We start from the raw sequence: 25,529 nt of genomic DNA on the forward strand, positions 1-25,529 counted from the left end.
TTCCTACTTCTATGCATTCCTGCATGACGACTAAGTCAATCATAGTCATACCTGAGGAGGGTGGGTGTCTTTGTATTGTTTGGAAATTTTTTGAAAAAACAAAAACAAAAAACAACCCTTGCTATGCAAAGAGAGGGAGATTTTTTAGACTCTTTAGACTTTTTCAGGCTACAATCACAGCAAGACAGAATTACTGTAGTATTTAGAAAGTTGTATAAAACCAGAACTCGCTGGTTTAAACATTTTTAAAAATTGTAATTACTAAAAATCCATCACTAAATATCCAATAGCTGTTGATATATTTTACCATAAACTACAAATGTCAATTTGCTGGCGGCACTACTGGAAAAGCAAGAGATGTCAGCAGGATTCATCCACCGGTGCCCTTGAATGTCTGGACAGAATTTAATGGCAATCCACGTAATGGTTGTTAGGATATTTCAGTTTGGACCAAAGCGAGGGACCAACTGACATGTCTAGAGCCATGCCACTAACATAGCTAAAATCCACAGGGTTCAAATTCTGATGTATCTTAGAGTTCAGACAGTAATCCCCAAGGAAATTTTTCACTTTTTCAGAAAGGCCCGTAAAAGAAACCCTTAATGAAAGGTACAGAAGCTAGTGGAACAGCAGCTAGCCCAGACGGGGCATCAGGACTTTGCTTCTCTGTAGACTGCTGCTGTTTACTCTGGTGTAGGCCAAATCTGTCTGTCTACTCTGACCTAGTACAAATATCCATGCGTTCAAATACACAGTGATAAAACACATGCTATCCCCAAATGTCGTTATATCGTTGGAGGTCATAACTGTTGTGACATTTTTCATATTCCCATTATTGTTCATCCAAAGTCATCCCACAGCTATATAAATAGGGAATAACAGCTTATCCCTCTCCGCTCGTATAGTACGTAGTTTCTAATAGGGAGCGTCCTCACTATCTGTGTTTCATACTGCAGTACACCAAGGTCTGGGAGTAGGGAGATAACGCTGCCATTGCCTTTGGATGTCCCACAAAGACACCCAAATCTGTGCCATTCCACCAGCAGCCTCTCTCTTTATCTCTGTCTCTTTCTGTCTTTTTCTCATCTATCCATCCTGTCCCCAACCAGCTCGCTTACTCAAGCAGATGGTTTTCAATAAACGGCAGAGGGACGAGGCTTGCCAAAACAGTGTCTGATATTCCTCAGTAGCCAGTTCCCTCATGGCCAGATATATAGCAGTCAGAGGGAAGAGCAGGGAGACAAAGAGCTGTCCCTTCCGGCCAAACAGTTTCCCTCTCACCAAAATTCTCCACTGTTTGCCTCGGTTTGTCGTGGGTGGAGAAAGGTGTTAGAGGATGTTACCGAATGCCTCTTTTGGTTTAGGATGTGTGGAAAATGATTCTTTGGTTCAGAGAGATTTCAATCAACCTAAAGGCTTCTATGTGGTGATTTTTTTTATGTAGTCATCAAGTCTTTGAAATTAGTTTTGTTTTTGGGAAAAATAAAACAAGCTTGGAGACAATTTGTGCAGTCTATGTGTTGCTTTCAACCTACTCTTTTTAATGCTCCCAGGATCCCAGGTCACCAAACCTGGAAATGTTCCGATTATACACATAATAGCACTTTAAAGGAACGGTTCGACTTTGTGGGGGATACACTTACTTGCTTCCTTGTCGAGAGTTAGATGAGGAGTTGATGCCTCTGTCACAGTACAGGTCTGTACAGTAAACCTGAACCTATGGGCAGGAGACTGTTAGCTTAGCTTAGCATAAAGACTGGAAGCGGGGGGGAAACTGCTAGCCTAGCTCTGGCAAAAGGCATTTCTTGGCCAAGCACAGTGACTGTCAGAGTAAGATTGCCAGGCAGCAAAACTCCAGGGCACTGCGCCCTGTCAAGAATTAGTCTGATACATAACCCTCCGAAAAATCACAACACGTCACAAGCAACAAGATATAATGTGCTAACTTGTGAGCTTTACAGGGGCTAGTAGTTGGATGCTGCTGCCTTTGGACAGAGCCAGGCCAGCTTTTTCCCCATTTCCAGTCATTATAATAAACTAAGCTGACTGGCTGCGTCTTCATATTAACAGACAGGTGTAAGAGTATTATCAAACTTCTCACCTAACTCTCAGCAGGATAACAAATAAGCTTCTTCCCCAAAACAATGAATTATTCTTATAATATTCATTGCATATATTGCAATTTATCTCTTTTAGATCATTTTTAAAAGCAGGTGCTAATTAGGGTTCCGACAAATCATTTAATCCACTGAATAGTTTTTACATTAGTTGATTATTCATCCAAGTTACCAGAGCCAAAGTGATGTCTTCAAATAGCTTATTTTGTTCACAGCCCAGGTATGCACTCGCATAGTATAGCTTGAGTATTTAGGGCTATTAGCACATTGTGATACTGCAAGTTGTCTTGTAGGGTGTGTGTGTCTGGGAAAGACAGTTAAACGATCTTGATTACTCTTAATATTCTCCACTTTCTTTCATTCAGAGGAAAACTTTGGCGAATAGCAAAGGAGTGGGGTGTCTTTTAATCAGTTTGCTTCGTTATTGTTGCAATATTTTGGCGTAACCATTATATTAATATCTGCTTTCAAGGAAACCATAATGAGAAAAATCTCATACAAAATGAATTTCTTTGAAGTGAAACAGAGCAGCTTATAGTTTTTTTCCGAGCCATTACCTGAAAATGACCCACACAAATACTGTACTTTCTTAAGAGAAAACTCTTTTCGGTATCTTTTCAACTAAGCAAATTGGACAATCACTCCTAAATAAACGGGCTCAGAAAAACCCAAAACGAATATGCAAAACGTCACTGCAAGCTTGGGCAAGAGTAGGAGCCAATTAAGATGACTGAGTAGAAAGAATCCCATTAGGAGATTGAAAATCTGCATTCTGAGAGCGCAGTCACTGTCTAAATACCAGACCCTCAAACTATGATAAATTACTGTAAACACTTAGAAGCCTCCTGCCTGACGTAGAACAATGAACATCAAATAAGAAAAAGGTGGAGGAGGAGGAGGAGGAGTGTGTGTGTGTGTGTGTGTTTGTGTTTGTGTGTGTGTGTATGCTGGTGGAACTGCAAGGTGTGTGAATGTGTCTTACTTTTTTTTCTTGTCAATCTGTGCACACGATAAATGCTTATTCCACACACGACAGGCTGACAATTTCCACTTCGGAATGAAGTTCCATCCAATCTAACAACACTCATGAGTCTTTTCATGCAAACACCTACCAGGCCTTGAATTACTCCACACACTTAATTGTGCGTGCGTGTCTTTACAGTAAGTCCAATTACAGACACACTTAACACACTTCGATTTGGCATGAGTTAAATGAGGCCCAGTGCATCTTATAGACAAAACTGCCTTGTTTACGCGCAGTAAGTGTGAATGGGGTTTTGCTCTCCATCACGGCTCTCATTACTCTGGGAAAGATTTTCCACCACGTGTAAATCGATGGAGCATCATCATCCATCACTCTTCACTCTGTGATCAAGAGCAGTCTGTAGGCCAGAGGTCTAAACAGTGAGTAACAAGAAGCAGAAACGGCTATCACAACTCTTACTTTCTTATACTTCTTTTGTTGTTGTTGATTTATTATATTCTTCTGTATATGTTGGTTGTTACCGTATGCATTTTAACGTAAAGCCCATTTGGTTTATTTACCTTCTACTGTTTGCCAACTTCCTACTGTTTGCAGAGATCTCCACATGGATCTTTATTGAATATTCTTGATTATATCTAGAACAAGTTATTCATTGAAAATAAACCTCAGACGTGGTTATTAATTTAATTTAATTAACGTTTAATTGCTTCATCCATTTACTTTACCCAGTTATTACTAGGTGGGATGCAAGAAAATAGCTAGGAGAGCTTACTAGTCCATCAAAGTGCTTGAATGTTTTACATCAGAAAATTGTATGAGGTTGTAAACTTATTGGTCCTTTGATGAGATGTTGATAATAATAAAGGCTCCACAGTAACCTCACAACAAACGACTGTTTTGCTCAAGGGCGGAAAATGTTACGTAGCAAGTAAAAGTCCTGCATTCAAAATACAATTCAAGCAAATGCGCATGTTGTCAGCTAAATGTACTAAAGTTAATATTTCTAGTACTCATTATGCAAAATGACCCCTCATTTGTGTGTTAAATTATTATAAATCATACATAATACTAATTTACAGTATTGGATATTACTGCTTACCTATAAGCATCATTTTAATGTTTCAGCTAGTTCAAGTGGAGCTAACGTTAAATACTTTATACAGTGTCAGGTAGTTTAACCTACATACACGCGTAATGTTTTGAAAAAGACCATATGCTTCGTATGTGAAAACTCGATCTGCAAAGTAACTACTAGCTATGTCCATTTCGGTAGCTGAAATGTAGCGAAGCAGAAGCTTTTATCGGTGCCTTGAATGAAAATATTCCACCTGAGCATAAAACAGTCAATGAATTAAGTGTGATCCCATCCGGAAAAGGAGCAGGGAGCAATGTGACATTCGAAGGATATTGGTCGAGCAGTGCTGAGATACTGGTATTTACACTGAAGGAGACTGTCTGGATGACGGTGGGATTGTCTGTTTTGGGTGACATTTCAGTAGGGTCACAGAGGTGAGGTGTGTGTAAACAGACACACAGCCAGTCAGTGTGTGTATATGTTGGCCTCTGCGTATGTGATTAATCTGTCTGTGTGTCTGTGTGTGTGTGTGTGTGTGTGTGTGTGTGTGTGTGTGTGTGTGTGTGTGTGTGTGGGGGAATGTCAGGACCTTTGCAGGTGGGGAGCCCAGAGGCTCAGGGCTCATCCCGACAGTGATTGGGTTTTGGAGCGGGCCGTGCTCTTCAGTCAGTGCCAATTAGCCTGCTGCTACCTTGTGACATTCAAAAGACAACAGCGGCAATTGGACGGGTCTGTGCTCACACACGATACACTTACACACCCACACACACAGTCATGCCTTTTGGGTGATAAAACCTCATTCTGAGCTCAAACAGCCTTGAATCTTTTAATCAGATATATTACATACATTATCAGATCTACATTACTACTTTAATAAGTTAAAAACAAGCATGTCATCATGATATTTAAAGCCTCTGCAAACCTATAGTCCACCCACACAGGTGTTTTCACTTATGTTTACAAACTGAGCTTTATTGACAGCATCCTTATTCGCCTGCTACAGCTTTGCTGCGCCAATTAGGATGGGGCAACTTACATTATTATTCTGATTGGTCCATAAAGTTATGTGACGTCCCATAATTTGCAGTTTACCTCCACTATGCTCCAACCTGATAAGAGGTCTAATCAGCGTGAGTAATGGAAAACACCTCTTTAGGTGTGCGGGGCCCACAAGTGTCTGGCAAGCCTGTCTATTGGTTGTCCAGTTTGCACTTGACTGTTTGGTCTCACCTGTTGCTGTAAAGTTACAAATGTCTTTGTGCTTTAGTGAGTTTGCTTTATAATGTTTTTTATATTGTTTTCAATTTATGCTGCGTCGTGCAAATGTGCATTAAAGGGTTGGTTCACCCAAATAACAAAAATTAATATTCTGTCAACATGTTATAACCAGGAGACGTTGTTTCTGGAAATAGGTGGTGGTGTTGTAATTTTTTTTTTTTTTTTTTTTTTTTTTTTTTAAAGGAATAAGGCTGGTGATATTCAGTATTTTCCTTATTTTCAAATCAGCCCCACATACATCCTCCTGCTGCTGTGAACAATCACTAGTGCACCAAATGTGTCATAATAAGCAGCTGAAAAAAGGTCCCCAGCAAAAGCACAATTTAATCCACTTAATGTTTGCTAAAAACTACGTTGCCCAGTTTTTCTGGAAGATTACTCTGCCTTTTCTAACATGGAAACTCTATATTTTTGACTCGTTGTCCGAGATTTACGTCACCAGTAGGAACAAATTCAGACTTGGGGCTGTGTGCCACGGACAGGTCAGGAAATTGTTAAGTATTGAGAGACAGACCAACACATTGTAAGTTTTGGTCTTTTCATGGGATTTGCTGCCAGCAATGACAAAAAAAACCAAAACCACTTTGGAATATTGCCAGCCTCCTTCTTTTTTGATGCTTAGTTTTCACTTTCTCTGCATTGTATTGGGGTGGAGGCGGATATCTCACAGACAGATTTCACAAAACCAGGACAAATCAAATCAGAGCTATCTGCATGGCCGAATACCAGAGGAGGTGAGTGAGAAAATGTTTATTTGTAATTTTGGGTGAACCAAGCCTTTAATGTTTATGTTGTTATCTAACTACCTATCTAACACCATCTATCTATGCCTTTGTCTAAATGTGGTACACATAAATCGTAATCGATTCAATAATGTGCACTGTCCCTGATAAATAAAGTTAGTAAAATAACACTCTCTAGGACAGGCTGGCATGAAATAAAATCCTGTTGCATACTTTGTCCGTTGCTATTTGTTCTATTTTATAGAATATCAGTTTGTATTTCACATTTCCCATATGGATGCTATGGAAAAACACCCGAGCAGTCCTTCTGTTTGAGCAGCTCTGACTGAGAATTTCTAAAGTAGGGCATTTCAAAACCAGACAACAATGGGAGATGTCTTCCTGCCTGCAGTCCTCCACAATGCTGAGATGAATAATGGTATTATCTCAACATGTTGAACTATAGTGATTGTTCAATTTAGAGACGATCACACAATCTGTCACTTCTCCACTGCTCGCCCCTCTGTCTAATTCTGTCCTAAACACACGCATGCATGTAGGAAAACAGGCCTTCAGCCCGACTGCACTGTGAGGATAGGATGGAGAAAAAACTGGGCTCTCTACACACAGACACACACACACACACACACATACACAGATAGGCACACACAGTCTTACACAAAGCTGGGGCTAGTATCCCCCTGAGTTTTCCCTACTGCTGCTTCTATGAAAAATTTACACAGAAGTGATCTCATCGGCTATTTTGAGCCCATCTCTGACCTAGGAATGTTTTAAAGAGCTAGTATCCGTATCTGCTTTTTGTGACGTTTGTTTTTACATTTGACAAGAGCCAAAAAATTCTTTTGTGTAAGGATGTGTCTAGATTTAAAAAAAAAACATGTTTGAGTACGTGCCTCTGTGTCTTTCCGTTTTGCGATCTCCCTGCTGTGTTCAATACAGAAGATTTCCTCTGAGTTGGACATCTTATCTCACAGCCACTATTTCTTTGAAACTCATCTAGAATTGAAAGTAGGCGATTTCCCTCATCTCTCTGTACGTCTCTTTGCAGCCACAAAATGGTATAGCCTGATTATATTATATGAACACATACATTCTCTCGCCCATCCGCAAGATCCTCAGCGCTTTGGCAAGATGGTTCTTTTATTTTCCACACAGGACACACAGACAATCATATATAGTAAGTGGGTTACAGTGACACGCAGAAAATCAATTGCTTTTGAGAGAACTCCATCAGTAAATTGAGTCAATTTCAGGTTTCTCTGTGCAGTCTCTGATCCAAACACTCACCACAAACAATGCCATCCAATTTCATACTGAGAGTCAGGCTGCTCTTGAGATGAATAGTCTGGGTCTGAAGTGTTGATGTTGGAGGCACAAGTCTTTTCTGCTTGTACTTACTTTCACACTGGCAGTGGAATGGGCTGCTCCATCCTTATTTTTACAACAATGAACTGCTGAAAGTGTTTGGGCAGCTGGGATATTATATATGTAATAACAACGAAAACAAAAAAACAACCAAGCCGCAGAGAAGACAAGAATATTTTCTGGTTGTTTTGTGGCGGGAAAAAAATCTTAATGTGTGAGAGGAACAAAAATCTAGGCTTGACTCAGCACCAACTAACAGTCAAACATATGCCTTATTCTTTATCTTCCTCTTTGACACTTGAATTAAACAGATGTTCACATCCATTTTCAAAGCATTAGAATTGTCTTCCCAACCTCAGGAAACTGGGTGACAAAGTATAACCGAAAAACAGTGGTGGAGAAGCCTTCAAATTGTTTAAACATGCAATGATTGATTTGATCTTTTCTCATTTCTTTTTCGCTGAGAAAAGCTGCATGCTGCAGCCGAAAATGGGTCGATGAGAGCAGTGGGAGTGAACCAATAATAATAATAATAATAATAATAATAATAATAATAATAATATATAAAATAATACAAATTGTGGAAAATACCCATTACAATGTTCCAGAGCCCAGTCTGACATATTTAAATAGCTGGATTTGTCTAAACAACAGTCCACAACCCGAAGATATTCAGTTTACTATCACAGAAGTATAGGTGCTATAAGTGAAGTAGATTTTAGCTAATTACTGTGCATAGTGTTGGGTGGTTTTACAGCGCATCACATTTTCTAATCGATGTTTTGTATGTGAGATTTTAATATGTAAAGCAGTAAGTAAAGCTGTCAAATAAATGTAACAGTGAAAAAAAACTGAATTGTACATTAGTACCACGCTTCAGTTAATGTTAATCACTCTCCACCAGTGCCTGTATTATGTTTTCAAAGAGACCACGGTTACACACCGTTATTGTCCATTTGATCAAAACCTACAACCCACAGCATCACTTCCCATTAATTTAAGACAGATAGCATCTTTAATTATGCGGACACCCTAAGACTAATTACCTGGACAACTGCTCACATCTGTAAATTAATGTGAGATCTGCAGAAGCGGCAAACTACTACTGTTTCATTTAGCAACCTCATTACAGTAGCAAAAAGCTATGCGGGCTCGATTGACACTTTAGCCTCATGTTGATGAAGGTGACAGAAAATATATTACAGGGAGTGTGTAGACTGTAGATAAAAAAAAAAAAAAATAGGCCAAGGCATGTGCTCGCAAACAGATGCTCTAAAACTGCACACACACGATGAAAAGTGAAGCTCAAGAAGGCTGTATATTGACAGGGCAGCTGCCAAGGTCATATGCAGAAGAATCTGAGTGTCTTTGATGCCACCTTTGCTCATTAATACCAGAGATGCACAGGAGTAGCAGCTATGACATGATGTTTACTACATATTTTACTACAGGGTAGCACTGGAGATGATAAAGTCATAATTTTTTAACGATGCATCTGGTGAAATTCAGCCAAGATGTGAGACGAGGAATTCAGCTGAAGCGCCATGAGTTTAGTGAGTCTGAACTCTGAGATCACCTCCCCATCAACATTAAAAATGACCTGCGCAGTGAGACGTAGGGCATCATTTTCCTTCATGCAATGCGGGACATTCAAAAAGGCAATCGAATAAAACACTGTCTGTTTTTTAATAGGAAAGCAGGGCTGATATAATCAATTGCATTGTGTTAAAAGTGCAACATGGCTGGAGACATCTGAGCCTTAGCATGCGATCAGTAACGAATGACCCCGCGGATTCTGGATGTCAAGATTTTAATGGCTGCCACCGCAGAGTGCCACTGAGTACATGCAAACGTAAAGAACCTAAGCATGTGTTTATAACACAAATTAATCAACTGACTAAGAAGAGATACATTAGTCTCTCAAATTGCATTCTGAAAAGCAGTTATTACGTGTTGTGGACCCAAATAATGGGAGGATTACAGTCTCCCATCACATAAGGATTATGTGATAAAAGCATGAATTCAACAAAGTGTTGTCATGGTTGTTTAGCAAATGTCTACATTATTCTGCAGTTCGTGGTGTATGTATTACCATTTTTTTTACTTTTGATTTTTTTGTTTAAAACTCGATCGAACTAATAAAAAACGGTTCAAATACAAAAACATGACACTAAACTGACAATCACGTTTGTAAGCCAAGATTTTTGAAGGGAATTCTTCCAAGCGTCGGGTCAGCAGAGAGTAACGTGGCATCTTCAGTGAACATTAAAATAAAAACAGAGGAACAAAGAAGTATAACTAAAAGTGTGAAACACTGATCTAATGACTCGCATTCATTGAGGCAAGTCTGCGACATCTCCAACTAAGCCGACTGTGAGGTGAGCACGGCACACACAGCAGAAACAAGACAACTGGCATAAATTAAAGATTGAGAGTTAATATTAAAATTGAATCACTGAAAATATAAAAACGTATAAAGAAATCACTTATAATGCTCGTGTAATGCCCTATGCATGAATTCAAGATGGATGTAGAGACTCTTTTCACTCGCCTCCAATTTCTCACGTCTCACCCTGTTTGATGTCAAACATGTTTTTCTAGTTGTCTGTGATCCCTTTGTGGTGGAGACGTGAGTTTGTTTACTGCCGCACCATTGTATTGGGGTATTACTGTGTGCTATCTGTGTGCTCATTTCACAAAACGGGATCAGATCCGGCGGAGACCGAGCAGACACAGCGCGCCGACAGCCGCAATATTTTCCTCAGTACAAAATTACGCTGAATTAAAACTACCATGTCCTCCCAAAAGCAAAGAACAGGTTCCTCTCATGACCCCCTTTGATGTAGCCCAGGCACATTCACAAAACACAACCACGTATCCGCTCCTGGAGGGCGAATAAACTTCAGCTAAAAGTCAGTCCAAGAAGAGTTGAATCGAGGGCAAGTGGAATTGATTGTAGATCTTGAAGACGTTTCCTCTCTGGTGGGGAGTCCCAGGTATTTAACCGACGTGCGGTTGTTATCAAGCCCCCCGATGTCACTCGTTTCATTAGTGCTCCTGGCTGTCGTAACGACAGTTGTTAGAGTCATCGGAGTCACCTGAGATCTACAACCAAGTCCAGCTGCCCTCGACTCAACTCGTCTTGGATAACCGTGACCCGGATGACTGGGAATTCATAGACGGCTAGAAGTCGGGGTTTATTATTCAGACCCATGCCTTACCCTCACAGTAGGCATTATCGTCTCGAAGTGGGCGGAAGCCATCCTTACAAACGCAGCAGTCTCCCGCCTCCAGGTTCACACAGTCTGAGTGCTCCATGCAGCCGTGGCCCTCTGAGCAGAAGTCATGACCTGCAGGAGGCACAGAGAGGAAAAGGTCGAGACCCAGAGGAGAGAAGAGGAGAGGAGTGGTGGAGGCATGAAGGGGTAGTGGAAAGGTTATGTCACAGTGGCACAACCTTTTCTCACAGTATCCTTACTGTGGCTTCTTGCCCAGCCCAGGTCTAGTAGAGCCAAATAACATTTATTTACTCAGACTCCTCACTGTCACATCCGACTTCAAATTCATCAAAAAAAACAAACAAAAAAAAACAGAACAAACAGACTGGTAGTGGAGATATGTTTGATCTAAAAGTACAAATAACTACAAATAAGTACAAAAAGTTAAAGGAAAACACTTTATTATTAATTTATAGGTTTTAGCCCATTTCTTACAAATCACACATACGCACATACTTTATGGGCAGCCACTGATTTCAGCTCTTCCCTGCACAACAACAAATACCAGCAAAATCCGCTCGCAGAGTAAAATTTGTCTGCGCGGGACCATCAAAGTGAACACAATGCTGTGATTTCTGCTGTCACGAAATCAAACAAGGAAAGCGAACAATGAGCACATAAAGACACCACGTAAAGGACCCTGTGAATTTGGTCGTTTCTAGCCGTTTGTGTTCCCATTCTGAATTTGTGGATCCATTTTCTTGAACGTGCCGGTGAAAGAAACGCTGACAAAACAATCGCTAGATCACACGTGCAAGTTGATTTCCGTTGGAGCGCGCAAAGTCAACATAAGAACATGTGATTTCGAAAAACTATTGTCAATAATGACACCTCTGACTACTTTCGCCAGTGTCTCCTTCTCACTGTATATGCCTTTTTATTTTGCCTTCCAAACATTACACCTGCTGTGTCTATCTGTCTACCGACATATACATCCGAGTCTGGGAAAATAAACTTAAATGAATCACGTTTTATCACAAAAAAAAATATCATTTTAGGTGGGATATTAGTAGTATGAGATGATGTTTCTGCCATACCTCTGCAGACTTTACAGCATCTGTCACTCAGGGTGATCTGCTCCGACTCTGGACAGTTGAGCTCAGGACATGGCTCACTGGGGACCACTCGATGCATAGTCCTGTCCTGTGATGAGTAGAGACAAAATCCTTATGAGCTACTCTCTCGGTCCACTCTGTCCCCACCCTCATTTGCTAAGAGACTGGATGTAATTATGAAGGTAATTATTCATCTATTGTGTTTCCTCTCTCACTCCCCCGCTCTCCCTCCTCTCTGTGTGTTCATTACCAACCAATTACTCATTTGGTCAATAGCAGTTTTTTGTTTTTTTTTCCCCCCCAAACTACCTGTGGAAGGGGGAAAAAAAAACAATTTGTGATTCATGACACATCTTTATTATACAAACAGTGAATCAGTCTTTTGAATTATCCCTGCATGTGTGTTTAGTCAGAGTGTAAAACCTGATTAGGGGGTTCCTTTCCCCAGCATGCCTTTGGCAGGTCTCTCTAATGATCTCATCTGTGTCCCTCTGTCTGATGCTAATTTAGAGTCATTAACACCAAACAGAGTCGGACAAAAACAGTAGACTTTCTCCATCTATTTTATAGCGCACAAATATTTTACTGGAGGATAATCTTAAACTAGTCAGTTCAGAAGACGTCTCCATGAGGTGTCATGACCATCTACTCGTGTATAGGCAGAGTATGTTTGCATGAGATGGCTCCCCCTAAAAGTCCCCAAACAACTTTCCAAACAAGCCCTACCATCAACTTCTTACCACCCATCACCCAAAACTTGCACCCCCCCCGCAGCCAGCAGGCAGACAGAAAGATCAGAGACGTGACAAGCAGCTGTCAGGGGAAGCCTGCAGGAGTCTGCAGCAGTGGGCTGACTGACAGAACTCCCCATCCCCATTTCTTTGATCTGCCGGGGACTGCCAGTCAGTAAACTGGGACTACAGATGGGCCAGGTGTGGGCAAGCAAGCCAGACAGCTGTCTGAAACTGCAGATTCTAATGGAGCTTTGCAGAATTCATCGAGGAGCTGGCTGATATGATAGAGTTGGATGATTAAAAACTTCAAATCACTTTTCTGTGATTGATTGGGCCTGCCTGGCATAATGTTATCAAGTGAATTACTCCCAAAAGCGAGCAACCCACCCATCTGATGTGCCAGGCAGACAAAAGCAAACACTCTGAATAATTGGGGAATGAATATGATTCGGGCCACTGTGGTATCTGACGATTTGTGCTGAAGAATGGCTGTGGCATCCTGCGATTGACAGGTGCACTGCTCTGGCCTCAAAATGTAAACTTAATTAACAGGATTCAGCCGATTTCTTTGGATTACAAAGAAAATGACGACAAGTCAGATCAATGAAATTCAGTGGATAATCTTGCGTGCTGGTTCTCTGGGGCTTGATTTATCCTCTCAGGGTGGGCCACGCTAGCTGGGGAATGAATATTTAGTGAGGTGTCACACACTGCGACATGGAAATTAATAGAGCAGAAGTGCTTGGTTACATGAGTTATTGTGGTGTGTCTTTCTGGAGCGTAGTTTGATAAAATCCTCTTTAATAAATATGTGTAAGTGTGATTTAACTCTGTGTGTGTGTGTGTGTGTGTGTGTGTGCGTGTGTGTGTGTGTGTGTGTCGACATGACTTACCCTGCATTCAAACAGCAGGCACCTGCCAGAGGAGTCGCGCACAGCCTTCTGATCCCCCTCCACTAGCTCTCTTCCACCAAACAGGCAGACAGCTGGTATCAGACACAGAAACATTATCAGTATACACACAAATAAGCACGTAAACGCATAATAAAATATACATACGCATAAAAGCACATGGCTCTCTTGAAAACCATATTTCTTCAGTATAATATTCAAGACAATAATCTGCGTTTCTGTTTTTCCTTTAATGATTGTAGCTCATCTCTAATGCGTTACACCTAAACGATGGTGAGCATGTCTAAAAATATGTGTTGCTCTAAGGTACTTAAAATTTGTAAGATGGTTAAGTTTGATCTGTTGTTGAACAAATTCCCAGTTGGATACACCACTATTTACTAGTTTTTATTCAAAGAAAACAACCTTACAACCTTGTGATATCTTTTATTAGAACCGAAACCGCAGAGATAATGTTTCATATTCTGATGTTATGAAAAAACGTTAATCTCCTGATACTTTTAGCAGAATAATCAATTAATTGTTCTGTCCAAAGCGCGTCGAAAAGTAACGGCGGATGCCTTATGTGATGTCTGGAAACCAAATGTATTCAAGTGACAGTTAATCAGTAAACAACACATTATCATTCATCATTCATGTAACACATTTTTTTTCTAACTATCTGTAAATCAAGTTATCATTATATTAAAAAACTGGCGGAACACCAGAGGTCTTGTATCACAGTGCTGTTTTACCTGTACGATACAATCTTTCCTTATTATTTTCAGCTTTTTTTTTTTAAAGTCCTCAGGTAAATTAAGTCAAGCCAGATCAAGCATATCGAACCAAATCAAGCAATGCTGCTGGGGAAGCGATGAAATAATTAACATATAAAGAGGGCAAGCAGAGTCCTTTTTCATATGATTGTAGGGGGTGGTGTGCAAAAACAGTCGCATGGACAGAATGTGTGTGTTTGATGATCAGTTGGGGTCAGACAGATTCAGACTGATATAAGGAGGAGAAATGATTGACACTGCAGTTCGGGCCCCATCACAAAGCAGTGCATCATGAAAGCGAGGGACTTCTGAAACAGCCATGTGACGCTCTACTTGACAGACCATCAAAAAAAAAACAGACTCAGAACTCCTCCCTGCAAGGCCTTGTGCTGCAAGATAAGGCTTTAATTTGGAGAGCGAACCATGTCTTTGTAGTGGGGAAACTTGCGGCACTCTTCTCTCCAAAGCCGCAGCATGCGTAATTAGCTGTGTGTTTGTCTACCTCGTCGAGATAAGTGAGCACGGGGGTGTTGAGTTTAAGGGGATTACCTGCTATGTGTTTATATTTGTGTAACGCAGCGGCAGATTCCGAATCATACTTTAAACCCCTGTGTTGCAAGCCCTGACCCTTGGGTCAGTGGAAATGATGCCGACGCAAGCTGATTAGAATCCAAGACTAATGGTTTCTTACTGATAAAGAGTTAATTCTAGTCGATTGCTCTGCAAGGGAAGCGAGAGCAACGGCAGCAGTGTGTGGGAGTGTGTGGTGAGAAATTTCTCAAGTGAAATCAGCTTGCACAAGATGTGGGGTTAAATCTGCAAAGAAAAACTATACATACGTTAAGTCCGCTACGTTTTTTTTTTTTTATCATTCATCTAGTGTGTAACCCTCTGCAAGTCACAGGTGAGAACATCGGCTGTCAAAAAACACTCCTATTAACGTTGAACTAAGATGATAAAGCCCCCTTTTGGATGCACACGCTACCCTTTGTTCTGAACACTGACGAGCAACTGTTTCTGCATTTTAAAAGCAAACACATCCCATCTCATTTGGGTTAATATCAAAAGAATGTTGGGGTGAGAAAAGCTAATATCCTCTGAAATCCGTTTTTATCGAGAGGGGGAATTGAGAGAGTGTGAGATGCAGAGCGCTGCGGTGAGGAGGCTAATAAGAGTTCATTGCTCAACTCAGAGTTCCGTTAAAAAAATAAAAATACGAAAAAAAACACACTCTCTATGTAGATATGTGATGAAACAGCATTATTTATCCAGCAAGAACATATCAGTGCTCGAAAGGTTGAAATGGACATTAAAGAGAACACTATCGCCAGTGAGCATGTGCATTTCATTCCAGGCATTTAACGTTTCTTTCTTCTTCACTTTTCTTACAGCCATGTCGGCCATAAATGGGAGCTACTTTACATCCCAAGTGGCAATCAGAGGCTTACTGGCTCATGTCCCTGTGACTGGTGGCCATCTGTGTTTTGAAGGCGGCTAGTGAATAATTGATTGGTCCATGTATATGCAAAAGGATGGACCCTTCTCAAGAGGTATGTAAGGAGGTAGCTTAGCAACACAGCGGAGCCCTGGTCAGTTGTTAGGCAGCCCTTGTGGAGGTGTAATGTGTGTTCTATATCTGGTGGTGGTGGTGGTGGTGGAGGTTGTTTTGCTGCGGCGTGTGCGCGTTTGTGCGCAACTGTGTCCATGATTGTACGAGTGTGGGAGGGTGACGGGGTTAAGGGTACTCCACTCACGCTGGCACTCCCTGCAGCAGGCACCCTTTACGTAGGCAGGCGCCGTTCCCGCCGGGCACTGAGGGGGAGGGCAGGAGATGGCCTCACATTGCACCGTGCCATTCTGGTGGAGAAAGAGAAAAGTTGTGTAAAGAGTGACAACTGCAGGCCAACCGATACTGGATTTCTCAGGCCGATACTGATGGATATTTACACCAATACCTAGAATTTTTTAAAAATCTGACAACATTTCTGCAGATATTCCTTTTTGATTTTTCATAGACACGTAACCATTTTTGATTAGGATCTCTTAAATTTGGTTAATTACAAAACTGTGACCACAATATGCAATAGGAGAGACATTTTACGGTTTAAAAATAAACTTTTCAGTGCCCCTTTGGTTAACAAAGTCTGTAATGGAGACTGTAGCTTGGGCATTTCCGCACTGTAATGTCTTGTTACTTACTGGTCAACACATACACTAGGTTTATATCTGTGATAAAAAAGCCAATGAATCAGTCTACTAACTATACACACACACACACACACACACACACCTTCTGTTTTCAGTTGTAAACCCCAATTATTATTCGTCCTTACAGATAGAATAGAACAATTTTATTTTGTCAACTATCAAAATTTAAAATAAGAAAAGGAAGACCACACAATGCAGGTGAAAGACCCCTAAAAAGCTAGTAAGTGGTCCATGTGACAAGATTTTAATTTTCGGGGGTAAAAAAAAAAATTGTAAGCAGTTTAGCGCAAACATACTGTATGTGAATGGTGCAGGACAACTAATTTATTAAGATTTTTAGAAATTGTCAGTGGTACATGTGTGAACGTCACTGTTCAGCAACACTAAACTATATTAAAATGAATTAATTTCAGTCTGAAAATTTCCATTATACTGTAAATGCTGGTGTGACAAGGCCCCTATACCAACATTGGCCCCCTGCCTATCCGCTACTCCTCAATTGCATTTTTAAAAATATGCTGGAGGGGAGGATTCTGGCAGAAATCGAAGGTATGCTAACTCTTTCAAATGACAGAAAGCCACTGTCGTAGATCTACCTCGTAACCTACAGTAGATTTCAACAGTAACCCCTGTATCTAATATATTTAAATGCTATCTCCTTTTCTCCGGCTGTGCCTGTAATTAACATTGCTTCCACGGAGGAAAGCTCTGTGACAGCAACATCTATGAACCTGATCCACGTAATTGATAACATCTTAATGCATGACCTTTGAATTTTAAAGGTCACGGCTAATTGCCACACATAAGGTAAGAAACGTATCCCATCTAATTCCTTAATAGCAGCCCGGGAACGGCAACACACCGGCGAATGCACCGACTTCATAGGATGAGTGGGCAGAACAAATCCCTGATGATAATTATCATCTGTCAAGAGCAATTAGGTGCGCTGCACTGAGAGATATGTGATTTCCTATTTTTTTGCATGTTGGGTAGTGGTGCGCGAAGGCATCCCATTGGCTGGTTGGAGGACTTCAGTAGCAGCGAATGAGTCTCACGTTCCGAAGCTGAGTAGACTGACAGCGGGTGAAATCTGTTTGCTGATGTGGTACAGGCCCCGGATCTCCAATAGCTTCTAATTCTCTTTTTGGAAATTATTCACACTTTGCGCAGCACAAAGTAGACCCTTGAGAGAATCGAGCATCACTAAGCACTGTTGTTGAATGTGTCTAATCCTGAGTACTGTGGAGGTTCTCAATACAGTATCTTTTCTCGGGTAACTGGGGCAACGCTCCTCCAATGCAAGGAAATAATGAGAATACAAGCTGTCGACAATGGGGCCCCTGCACTCTGCACCTCTACCCGACCCAAACACACACCCACACACCCACCCACAAACCCCAATCTTCACACACTCGATGAACAAGGGAACAAAAAACAAAAAGCCAAGACTTACAATGGGAGCGATGAACGCGTGTGTCACATGCACACAGACACACACACACAAACTGAGGCGTGCACACAAATACGACACACTGCTATACAGGCATGATGAAAAATGCATTTTCTCCCCGCTCTTTCTATAACAACCACTCACATGCTCACACACACACACACACATATGTACACACACACACATATACACACACTCTTATTCATCCACACATTCACACACATAGACACACCCACACCCCCACACACACACCAGACACACACACACACACACTTAATTAAAATTGAATGCCCTCCCTTGCTCTTTATTGCTCTAACATACACAACCCTGTACCCCGCTTACACACACACACACACACACACAGACACACATGCGCGCGCGCACAGTCGGGCACCCGTCTGCGAAGCCCCACCATGCATGTGCAGTTCCTGCAGCCATCTGTCCAGCCCTCGTCCTCCCTGTAGACAACCCCCTTGATGCTGCAGGTTCTCTCACAATAGCAGCCATCCAGCCCATTCATCTTCTCCTCTGCCCTGGACAGCTGCTCCAGCCAGCACCACCCCCAAAAAAAAGACGAAAGGCAAGACGGAGAAAAGATGAGAGTGAGCCTCGTCGTTTGTCTATATTCACATGTAGAAAGCAGAGCTTCAAAAGCAAACCAGTGGCAGCAGAAAAGCAAGTCATTAGACACCATTAACACCTTTTACACACAGTCTCTGCATCAGAAAAGAAAACATTTCAACAACAGCTGATATCAAATATTAATACGCCTGTTGCAATGAACATTAACCACAGAAGCACAATGACAAGTGGATATTTTATGCTACAGCACAATAATCCAGCACAATTTTAAAATGGTTATTACTGTGTTTTTTTCTGTGTTTTTTTTTTTCTTTTTTCTTCTTAAGATAACGCTCAAATTGTGGACTAAATGTCAGAGTAGCATCATACCACATTACCTTGCTGGATGTTTTAGCAAGGATGTCCTGCAGTTCCATGATTTTCTGCACAAGTCCGTGGAAATCATTGCAGGTTGGGCATGCTGACATACAAGAGACAATAAAGAGTCATTTAGTACACATAACTCAGCTCGCTGACATTATGATCATCTATAATAACTGCTTCTTTCACGAAATTGTGATATTACCAATGATTCCAAAAAAAATCTACAGTTTTAGTATTAACTTAGAATATTAGGTAGAAATGGCATAGAAAAGAGCGCCACCTATAATAACATATCATCACAAAATCAAAGACAAAATATATAATTGCATTGGCAAGTAACTGAAATGCAAAAATAAAGTTGTGTCAAAAGGTGTTCCAACTCAAGAGTCTCACAGTCATGCTTTAAGTGCTTTTCACACAAATTAATGAATCGAGGGATGTAAATCATTTCTTTAATATGTGCGTGACGGTGGTTCCTCCTACAATCACCGATCATTATATTTACACGGATGAAGTAGAACTTGTACACCGATGTTATCATTTGTAAGACTGTTTTTTTTTTCCACCTTCATTTTTGACACGCAGATTCAAAACAAACTGCGTCAACTTGCATTTTGTCAAGGTTAAGGCAAAATGTGTGGGAACTTCCCCTTTTACTGATTTATTTTATATGTTTAAGTTTTACTGAGGAAAAGAAGCGTTTCTCAATTGCCAAGCTCTTTACAAGGCGTTTTACTCCAGTGAGTAAAGAGCCTTTCAAGAATTTAAAATAAAAAGCAAATCAGTGCAATCAAGTGCCTTGCAAACTAAGTGCCAGAGGTAATTTAAATTAAATTAAGCACTCAGTGAAATGCTTCTATAATGTGTTAACTAAGAGACTGCACTCACTTCTGTTCAGGTCTGGACACTGTGAGATGTAACCCTGCGGCATCACCAGGATCTCCACGTCCTGCATCACTCCCTGAACACACAGACACACAACAAACTTTTTGATCAGGGAGAACATAACACCTTACAGAAAGAAAAAAAAAATAAAAATGAGATGAAGCATGTTAACGTGTTGTAACTGGGTAAGGAGCCAGAGGGGCGGTGGCGTCTAAGTGTGCTTATAGTACATTTTTCCACTTGAGATAACATGGAACCCAAGCATACGCAGGACTCGCAGACACAACGCCAACCGCCCTGTTTATGAGAACTTTGGTAACTGCAGCAATCACGAGAGCGAACGCGGTGAAACAGCAGTCAGTCTGGGAGCAAGCGCAAATTTATTTTTCAAAGCAGGGAGTGGGAGACAGAGAGTTTAGTTGTGACGTGACACATCCCGGTTGTCGCTCAGCTAAATCATCTCATAACTGGACACCAACAGGAAGATAAGTGAACTAGTGATGTGAGGGTTTAAGTAGGTGGATGGAATTTTTATTTCTTCCTCCAATCTCCTCTGATAAGCATAAAAAGGAGATACGGATTCAATTTGATCGGTAGCCTTTCGTACTGTGCCCAAATCCCAAACACAGACACGCGCGCGCGCACACGCGCACGTATACACATACACACGGACACTCTGTCGCCATGGTAACCATGCCCATTTCATTCTTTGAGTGCATTTATTTCCTTTACAGGAGTGGCGCGGTGCAACTAAGGAGAAATTGTTTTTTAAATTGTCTTGCCACTTCAATTTACCGGCCATAAATTTAAAATCCTGCGGAAATGATGTGCTGATTTTTCATGGCAACGTGCTGAAATGGAAGCAGATAGAGTTGTGTCTGTCAAACTTGGAATGAAACCATAAACAGAAACAGAAACAACACATTTATCTGCAGCCATCGTACACTCTCCCTATCCTGCCTCTACTACAGTCAACTTTAGCCTAACTGTAATTATTACTGTGCTATTACTATCTATGCTTTTTTAACCGAGTGTAGTCACAGTGAAACAGTTAAAGGGTCTTTAGTTAGTTGCCCCAAATCACATTTGATAAGATAAATGTTTGAGTTCAGGATGAATCATCAAGAATACTTTAATGTTTTTACAGGAAAAGAAAAGACACATTTCGCATATGACAAGAGACAACTGAACATTAACAGAGGGATGCAGGATTAGAAATGGAAAAATGTATTCCTGATTTTACCGTCTTTCAGCAGAGCTTGTGTTGTAATGCAGCACTATCTAAACAGCCAGTTGCCAGACTTTGCTTTGCACCATTTGGCGAGTGAAAAAAAGAGGCACTTTAAAATTTCCACACTGATTCTTCTGTGTCAGGGACTCTCTGTTTACTGCACCCTGCAAGCAGTAACACATGGGACGTCGATGGTTGCCTCATCTGTAAAGGGGGATTTGAATTTGTGAAAAACAGCAAAGTGGCAGAGTCGGAGCTGGATCACTTTGGATGCAGTTATATTCATTTTCTACAAGATGCAAACAATCATGAGAAGATATATCCTGCCAGGGTAAAAAAAACAACAACTTGTGAATGAAGTCTCATTTGGGACTGCCTGAATTAAAAGTAAACTGTTAACAGCCTTTTAAATTAGGATGAACAACAATTGCTCCATTACCATACAAATCAGCTACAAATGAAATGTCTCTAATGAAATTCAAAAAATTGTGTCACTAGATAAGTTAGATATAACACACTTTGCTATCTTACAATGTTTGCAGACTATAAAGAAGATATTTATGGAGTTGTGAAGCAAAGGTGCAGATGCGCTTATTCTGATTAAAGCCTTTACTATTACTGCCAGGGCTGTGATTTTCTCGTGTTCAGGCTGACACCCACGTACACAAACAGACCTTGAGTGTTTCTGCGGGTGTGAGCGTGTTTGTACTAATGAAGGAGTGTGTTTTAAAGGGAGATGTTGCCTTTCCTAGCAACTAATCAAGGCTTCACAGAGTGGCAGGGAGAGATGATGCTACGTGACATGATTAGCGGGTGACCTCCAAGGCTTCTTTCGCCTACCAATTAACACAGAGGAAATTCAACAGCCAGGACATACACACACACACACACACACACACACACACACACACACACATCACAACACCATTAAACAAAGAGCGGGGCACTGGCAGACAGATTAAAATAGTTATAGTTGCTCCCTCTCTCTCTCTCTCTCTCTCTCTCTCTCTCTCTCTCTCTCTCTCTCTCTCTCTCTCTCTCTCTCTCTCTCTCTCTCTCTCTCTCTCTCTCTCTCTCTCTCTCTCTCTCTCTCTCTCTCTCTCTCTCTCTCTCTCTCTCTCTCTCTCTCTCTCTCTCTCTCTCTCTCTCTCTCTCTCTCTCTCTCTCTCTCTCTCTCTCTCTCTCTCTCTCTCTCTCTCTCTCTCTCTCTCTCTCTCTCTCTCTCTCTCTCTCTCTCTCTCTCTCTCTCTCTCTCTCTCTCTCTCTCTCTCTCTCTCTCTCTCTCTCTCTCTCTCTCTCTCTCTCTCTCTCTCTCTCTCTCTCTCTCTCTCTCTCTCTCTCTCTCTCTCTCTCTCTCTCTCTCTCTCTCTCTCTCTCTCTCTCTCTCTCTCTCTCTCTCTCTCTCTCTCTCTCTCTCTCTCTCTCTCTCTCTCTCTCTCTCTCTCTCTCTCTCTCTCTCTCTCTCTCTCTCTCTCTCTCTCTCTCTCTCTCTCTCTCTCTCTCTCTCTCTCTCTCTCTCTCTCTCTCTCTCTCTCTCTCTCTCTCTCTCTCTCTCTCTCTCTCTCTCTCTCTCTCTCTCTCTCTCTCTCTCTCTCTCTCTCTCTCTCTCTCTCTCTCTCTCTCTCTCTCTCTCTCTCTCTCTCTCTCTCTCTCTCTCTCTCTCTCTCTCTCTCTCTCTCTCTCTCTCTCTCTCTCTCTCTCTCTCTCTCTCTCTCTCTCTCTCTCTCTCTCTCTCTCTCTCTCTCTCTCTCTCTCTCTCTCTCTCTCTCTCTCTCTCTCTCTCTCTCTCTCTCTCTCTCTCTCTCTCTCTCTCTCTCTCTCTCTCTCTCTCTCTCTCTCTCTCTCTCTCTCTCTCTCTCTCTCTCTCTCTCTCTCTCTCTCTCTCTCTCTCTCTCTCTCTCTCTCTCTCTCTCTCTCTCTCTCTCTCTCTCTCTCTCTCTCTCTCTCTCTCTCTCTCTCTCTCTCTCTCTCTCTCTCTCTCTCTCTCTCTCTCTCTCTCTCTCTCTCTCTCTCTCTCTCTCTCTCTCTCTCTCTCTCTCTCTCTCTCTCTCTCTCTCTCTCTCTCTCTCTCTCTCTCTCTCTCTCTCTCTCTCTCTCTCTCTCTCTCTCTCTCTCTCTCTCTCTCTCTCTCTCTCTCTCTCTCTCTCTCTCTCTCTCTCTCTCTCTCTCTCTCTCTCTCTCTCTCTCTCTCTCTCTCTCTCTCTCTCTCTCTCTCTCTCTCTCTCTCTCTCTCTCTCTCTCTCTCTCTCTCTCTCTCTCTCTCTCTCTCTCTCTCTCTCTCTCTCTCTCTCTCTCTCTCTCTCTCTCTCTCTCTCTCTCTCTCTCTCTCTCTCTCTCTCTCTCTCTCTCTCTCTCTCTCTCTCTCTCTCTCTCTCTCTCTCTCTCTCTCTCTCTCTCTCTCTCTCTCTCTCTCTCTCTCTCTCTCTCTCTCTCTCTCTCTCTCTCTCTCTCTCTCTCTCTCTCTCTCTCTCTCTCTCTCTCTCTCTCTCTCTCTCTCTCTCTCTCTCTCTCTCTCTCTCTCTCTCTCTCTCTCTCTCTCTCTCTCTCTCTCTCTCTCTCTCTCTCTCTCTCTCTCTCTCTCTCTCTCTCTCTCTCTCTCTCTCTCTCTCTCTCTCTCTCTCTCTCTCTCTCTCTCTCTCTCTCTCTCTCTCTCTCTCTCTCTCTCTCTCTCTCTCTCTCTCTCTCTCTCTCTCTCTCTCTCTCTCTCTCTCTCTCTCTCTCTCTCTCTCTCTCTCTCTCTCTCTCTCTCTCTCTCTCTCTCTCTCTCTCTCTCTCTCTCTCTCTCTCTCTCTCTCTCTCTCTCTCTCTCTCTCTCTCTCTCTCTCTCTCTCTCTCTCTCTCTCTCTCTCTCTCTCTCTCTCTCTCTCTCTCTCTCTCTCTCTCTCTCTCTCTCTCTCTCTCTCTCTCTCTCTCTCTCTCTCTCTCTCGCTCTCTCTCTCTCTCTCTCTCTCTCTCTCTCTCTCTCTCTCTCTCTCTCTCTCTCTCTCTCTCTCTCTCTCTCTCTCTCTCTCTCTCTCTCTCTCTCTCTCTCTCTCTCTCTCTCTCTCTCTCTCTCTCTCTCTCTCTCTCTCTCTCTCTCTCTCTCTCTCTCTCTCTCTCTCTCTCTCTCGCTCGCTCTCTCTCTCTCTCTCTCTCTCTCTCTCTCTCTCTGCTCTCTCAGGGAGTTAGTTAGACGATGTTTAAACTGCGATAAAATTATCTTTACATCCCTGATAGAAAGGCCAGTTCACCAGAGCCGTTCAGCCTCCAACTGTAATTAAGCTCTGACTGAGAGGAGGGTGGTGAAGGAGGGTCGGCTGACATGTGTTGACCACTTCTGATAGACGGCCGATCTGATACAAGGTTGTGAGCCCCTAAACAGCTCCCCACCAGAAAACACTGACAAAAATTTGACAGTAGGAATTTTTGTCAAAATAATTTCACCTTTTTGTTCTCGTGTGGACTGTATGAATGGGTCTAAAACATTCTGAGTAACTTTATAAATCTAACTTCTAAGGACTGTTTCGATGACAACAGTGTTAGGACAGTAGCGTTGCATCCAAGAGTCCATATACAGCCATATAGTATTTCTTTTCCATCTACAACTTTGTTGACTCGTTGACCAAAGATAGTTTCAAGAAAAGAAATGTTATGTGGCAGTTACATTTGATAAACTAAAGTAGGAATGCAGAGATCCTACTTTTTCGCTTATGATAATGATTTTAATACCTCAACTCAGGGTATCTGCCAATAATGAGTACCAATCCAATACCGTTGCTCTCTTTTTCCCAAATTTAAAATCTCTATCTCTCACTGCAAGACTCATTGGAACAGTGGGTACATGGACGTAATTGATAGTGGAAACACTGAATTTTATAATGATACTGACAAAGAAACTGGATTTAATCTAATCTAATTAACAATTATTTATTAAAATCATATCTGTTTTTTTTTTTCAGTTTTAATCAATTATAAAACTGGAGTGCCTCCCGCATCACCAGTATTCCCCTAAACTATAATAGCGTTAAAAGAGTACTCCACCAATTCATCATTGCACTCCTGCGACATTGTTATCATCCAACACATGTTGAAGTCGACATGTCTTGAACAGTTTAAAACAAAAACAGAAAATCAGTGCAGCAGAACTAGAGTAATGCTTTGTTTTTATTCCAAGCATTCTTCGTCCTTGTGAAAACCTGGCACCTACATTACCCACAATGCATGTTGAGCAGCAACAGTTTGATCAGAGATTCGTGTGTGCGACTAATGTAGCCTCGAGCCACGAGCCTCAAGCAGAGACGAGGAGGTTACAGAGGTCTGGTGATTTTCTTTTCTCCGCAGCCTCACGTTTTTTTTCATTTTCAATCTTATAGTCTGCAGCCCCAGAAAACGCTGACTCAAGTGACATCACTTGAGGCAAACGATCAGATCTCACACAGCAACCCCTGGAGCCACAAAAGGCTTTAAAAAGCTTCTTTCACATATCCAGCGTTTCTCCTCAAGACCTGTAAACAGACGTTGATGTGTAAAATCGG

At 41.7% G+C, this 25,529-nt stretch overlaps 1 protein-coding gene across 1 annotated transcript in view; it reads right to left on the reverse strand.

The window, feature by feature from the left end:
* nell2a (neural EGFL like 2a) overlaps window positions 1-25,529 on the reverse strand; it is a 77,569-nt gene that overhangs the window by 40,767 nt on the left and 11,273 nt on the right. Inside the window, exons 5-12 of the mRNA XM_040132287.1 lie at window positions 25,430-25,439; window positions 19,788-19,860; window positions 18,914-18,996; window positions 18,367-18,495; window positions 16,051-16,153; window positions 13,524-13,615; window positions 11,879-11,984; window positions 10,785-10,913 (exon numbers count right to left, since the gene is read on the reverse strand). Of these exons, the coding sequence (XP_039988221.1) occupies window positions 10,785-10,913; window positions 11,879-11,984; window positions 13,524-13,615; window positions 16,051-16,153; window positions 18,367-18,495; window positions 18,914-18,996; window positions 19,788-19,860; window positions 25,430-25,439 (725 nt within the window). The remainder of the gene's footprint in view (window positions 1-10,784; window positions 10,914-11,878; window positions 11,985-13,523; window positions 13,616-16,050; window positions 16,154-18,366; window positions 18,496-18,913; window positions 18,997-19,787; window positions 19,861-25,429; window positions 25,440-25,529) is intronic.

This window comes from Xiphias gladius, chromosome 8, assembly GCF_016859285.1.
Source record: "Xiphias gladius isolate SHS-SW01 ecotype Sanya breed wild chromosome 8, ASM1685928v1, whole genome shotgun sequence".
Taxonomy (NCBI): Eukaryota; Metazoa; Chordata; class Actinopteri; order Istiophoriformes; family Xiphiidae; genus Xiphias; species Xiphias gladius.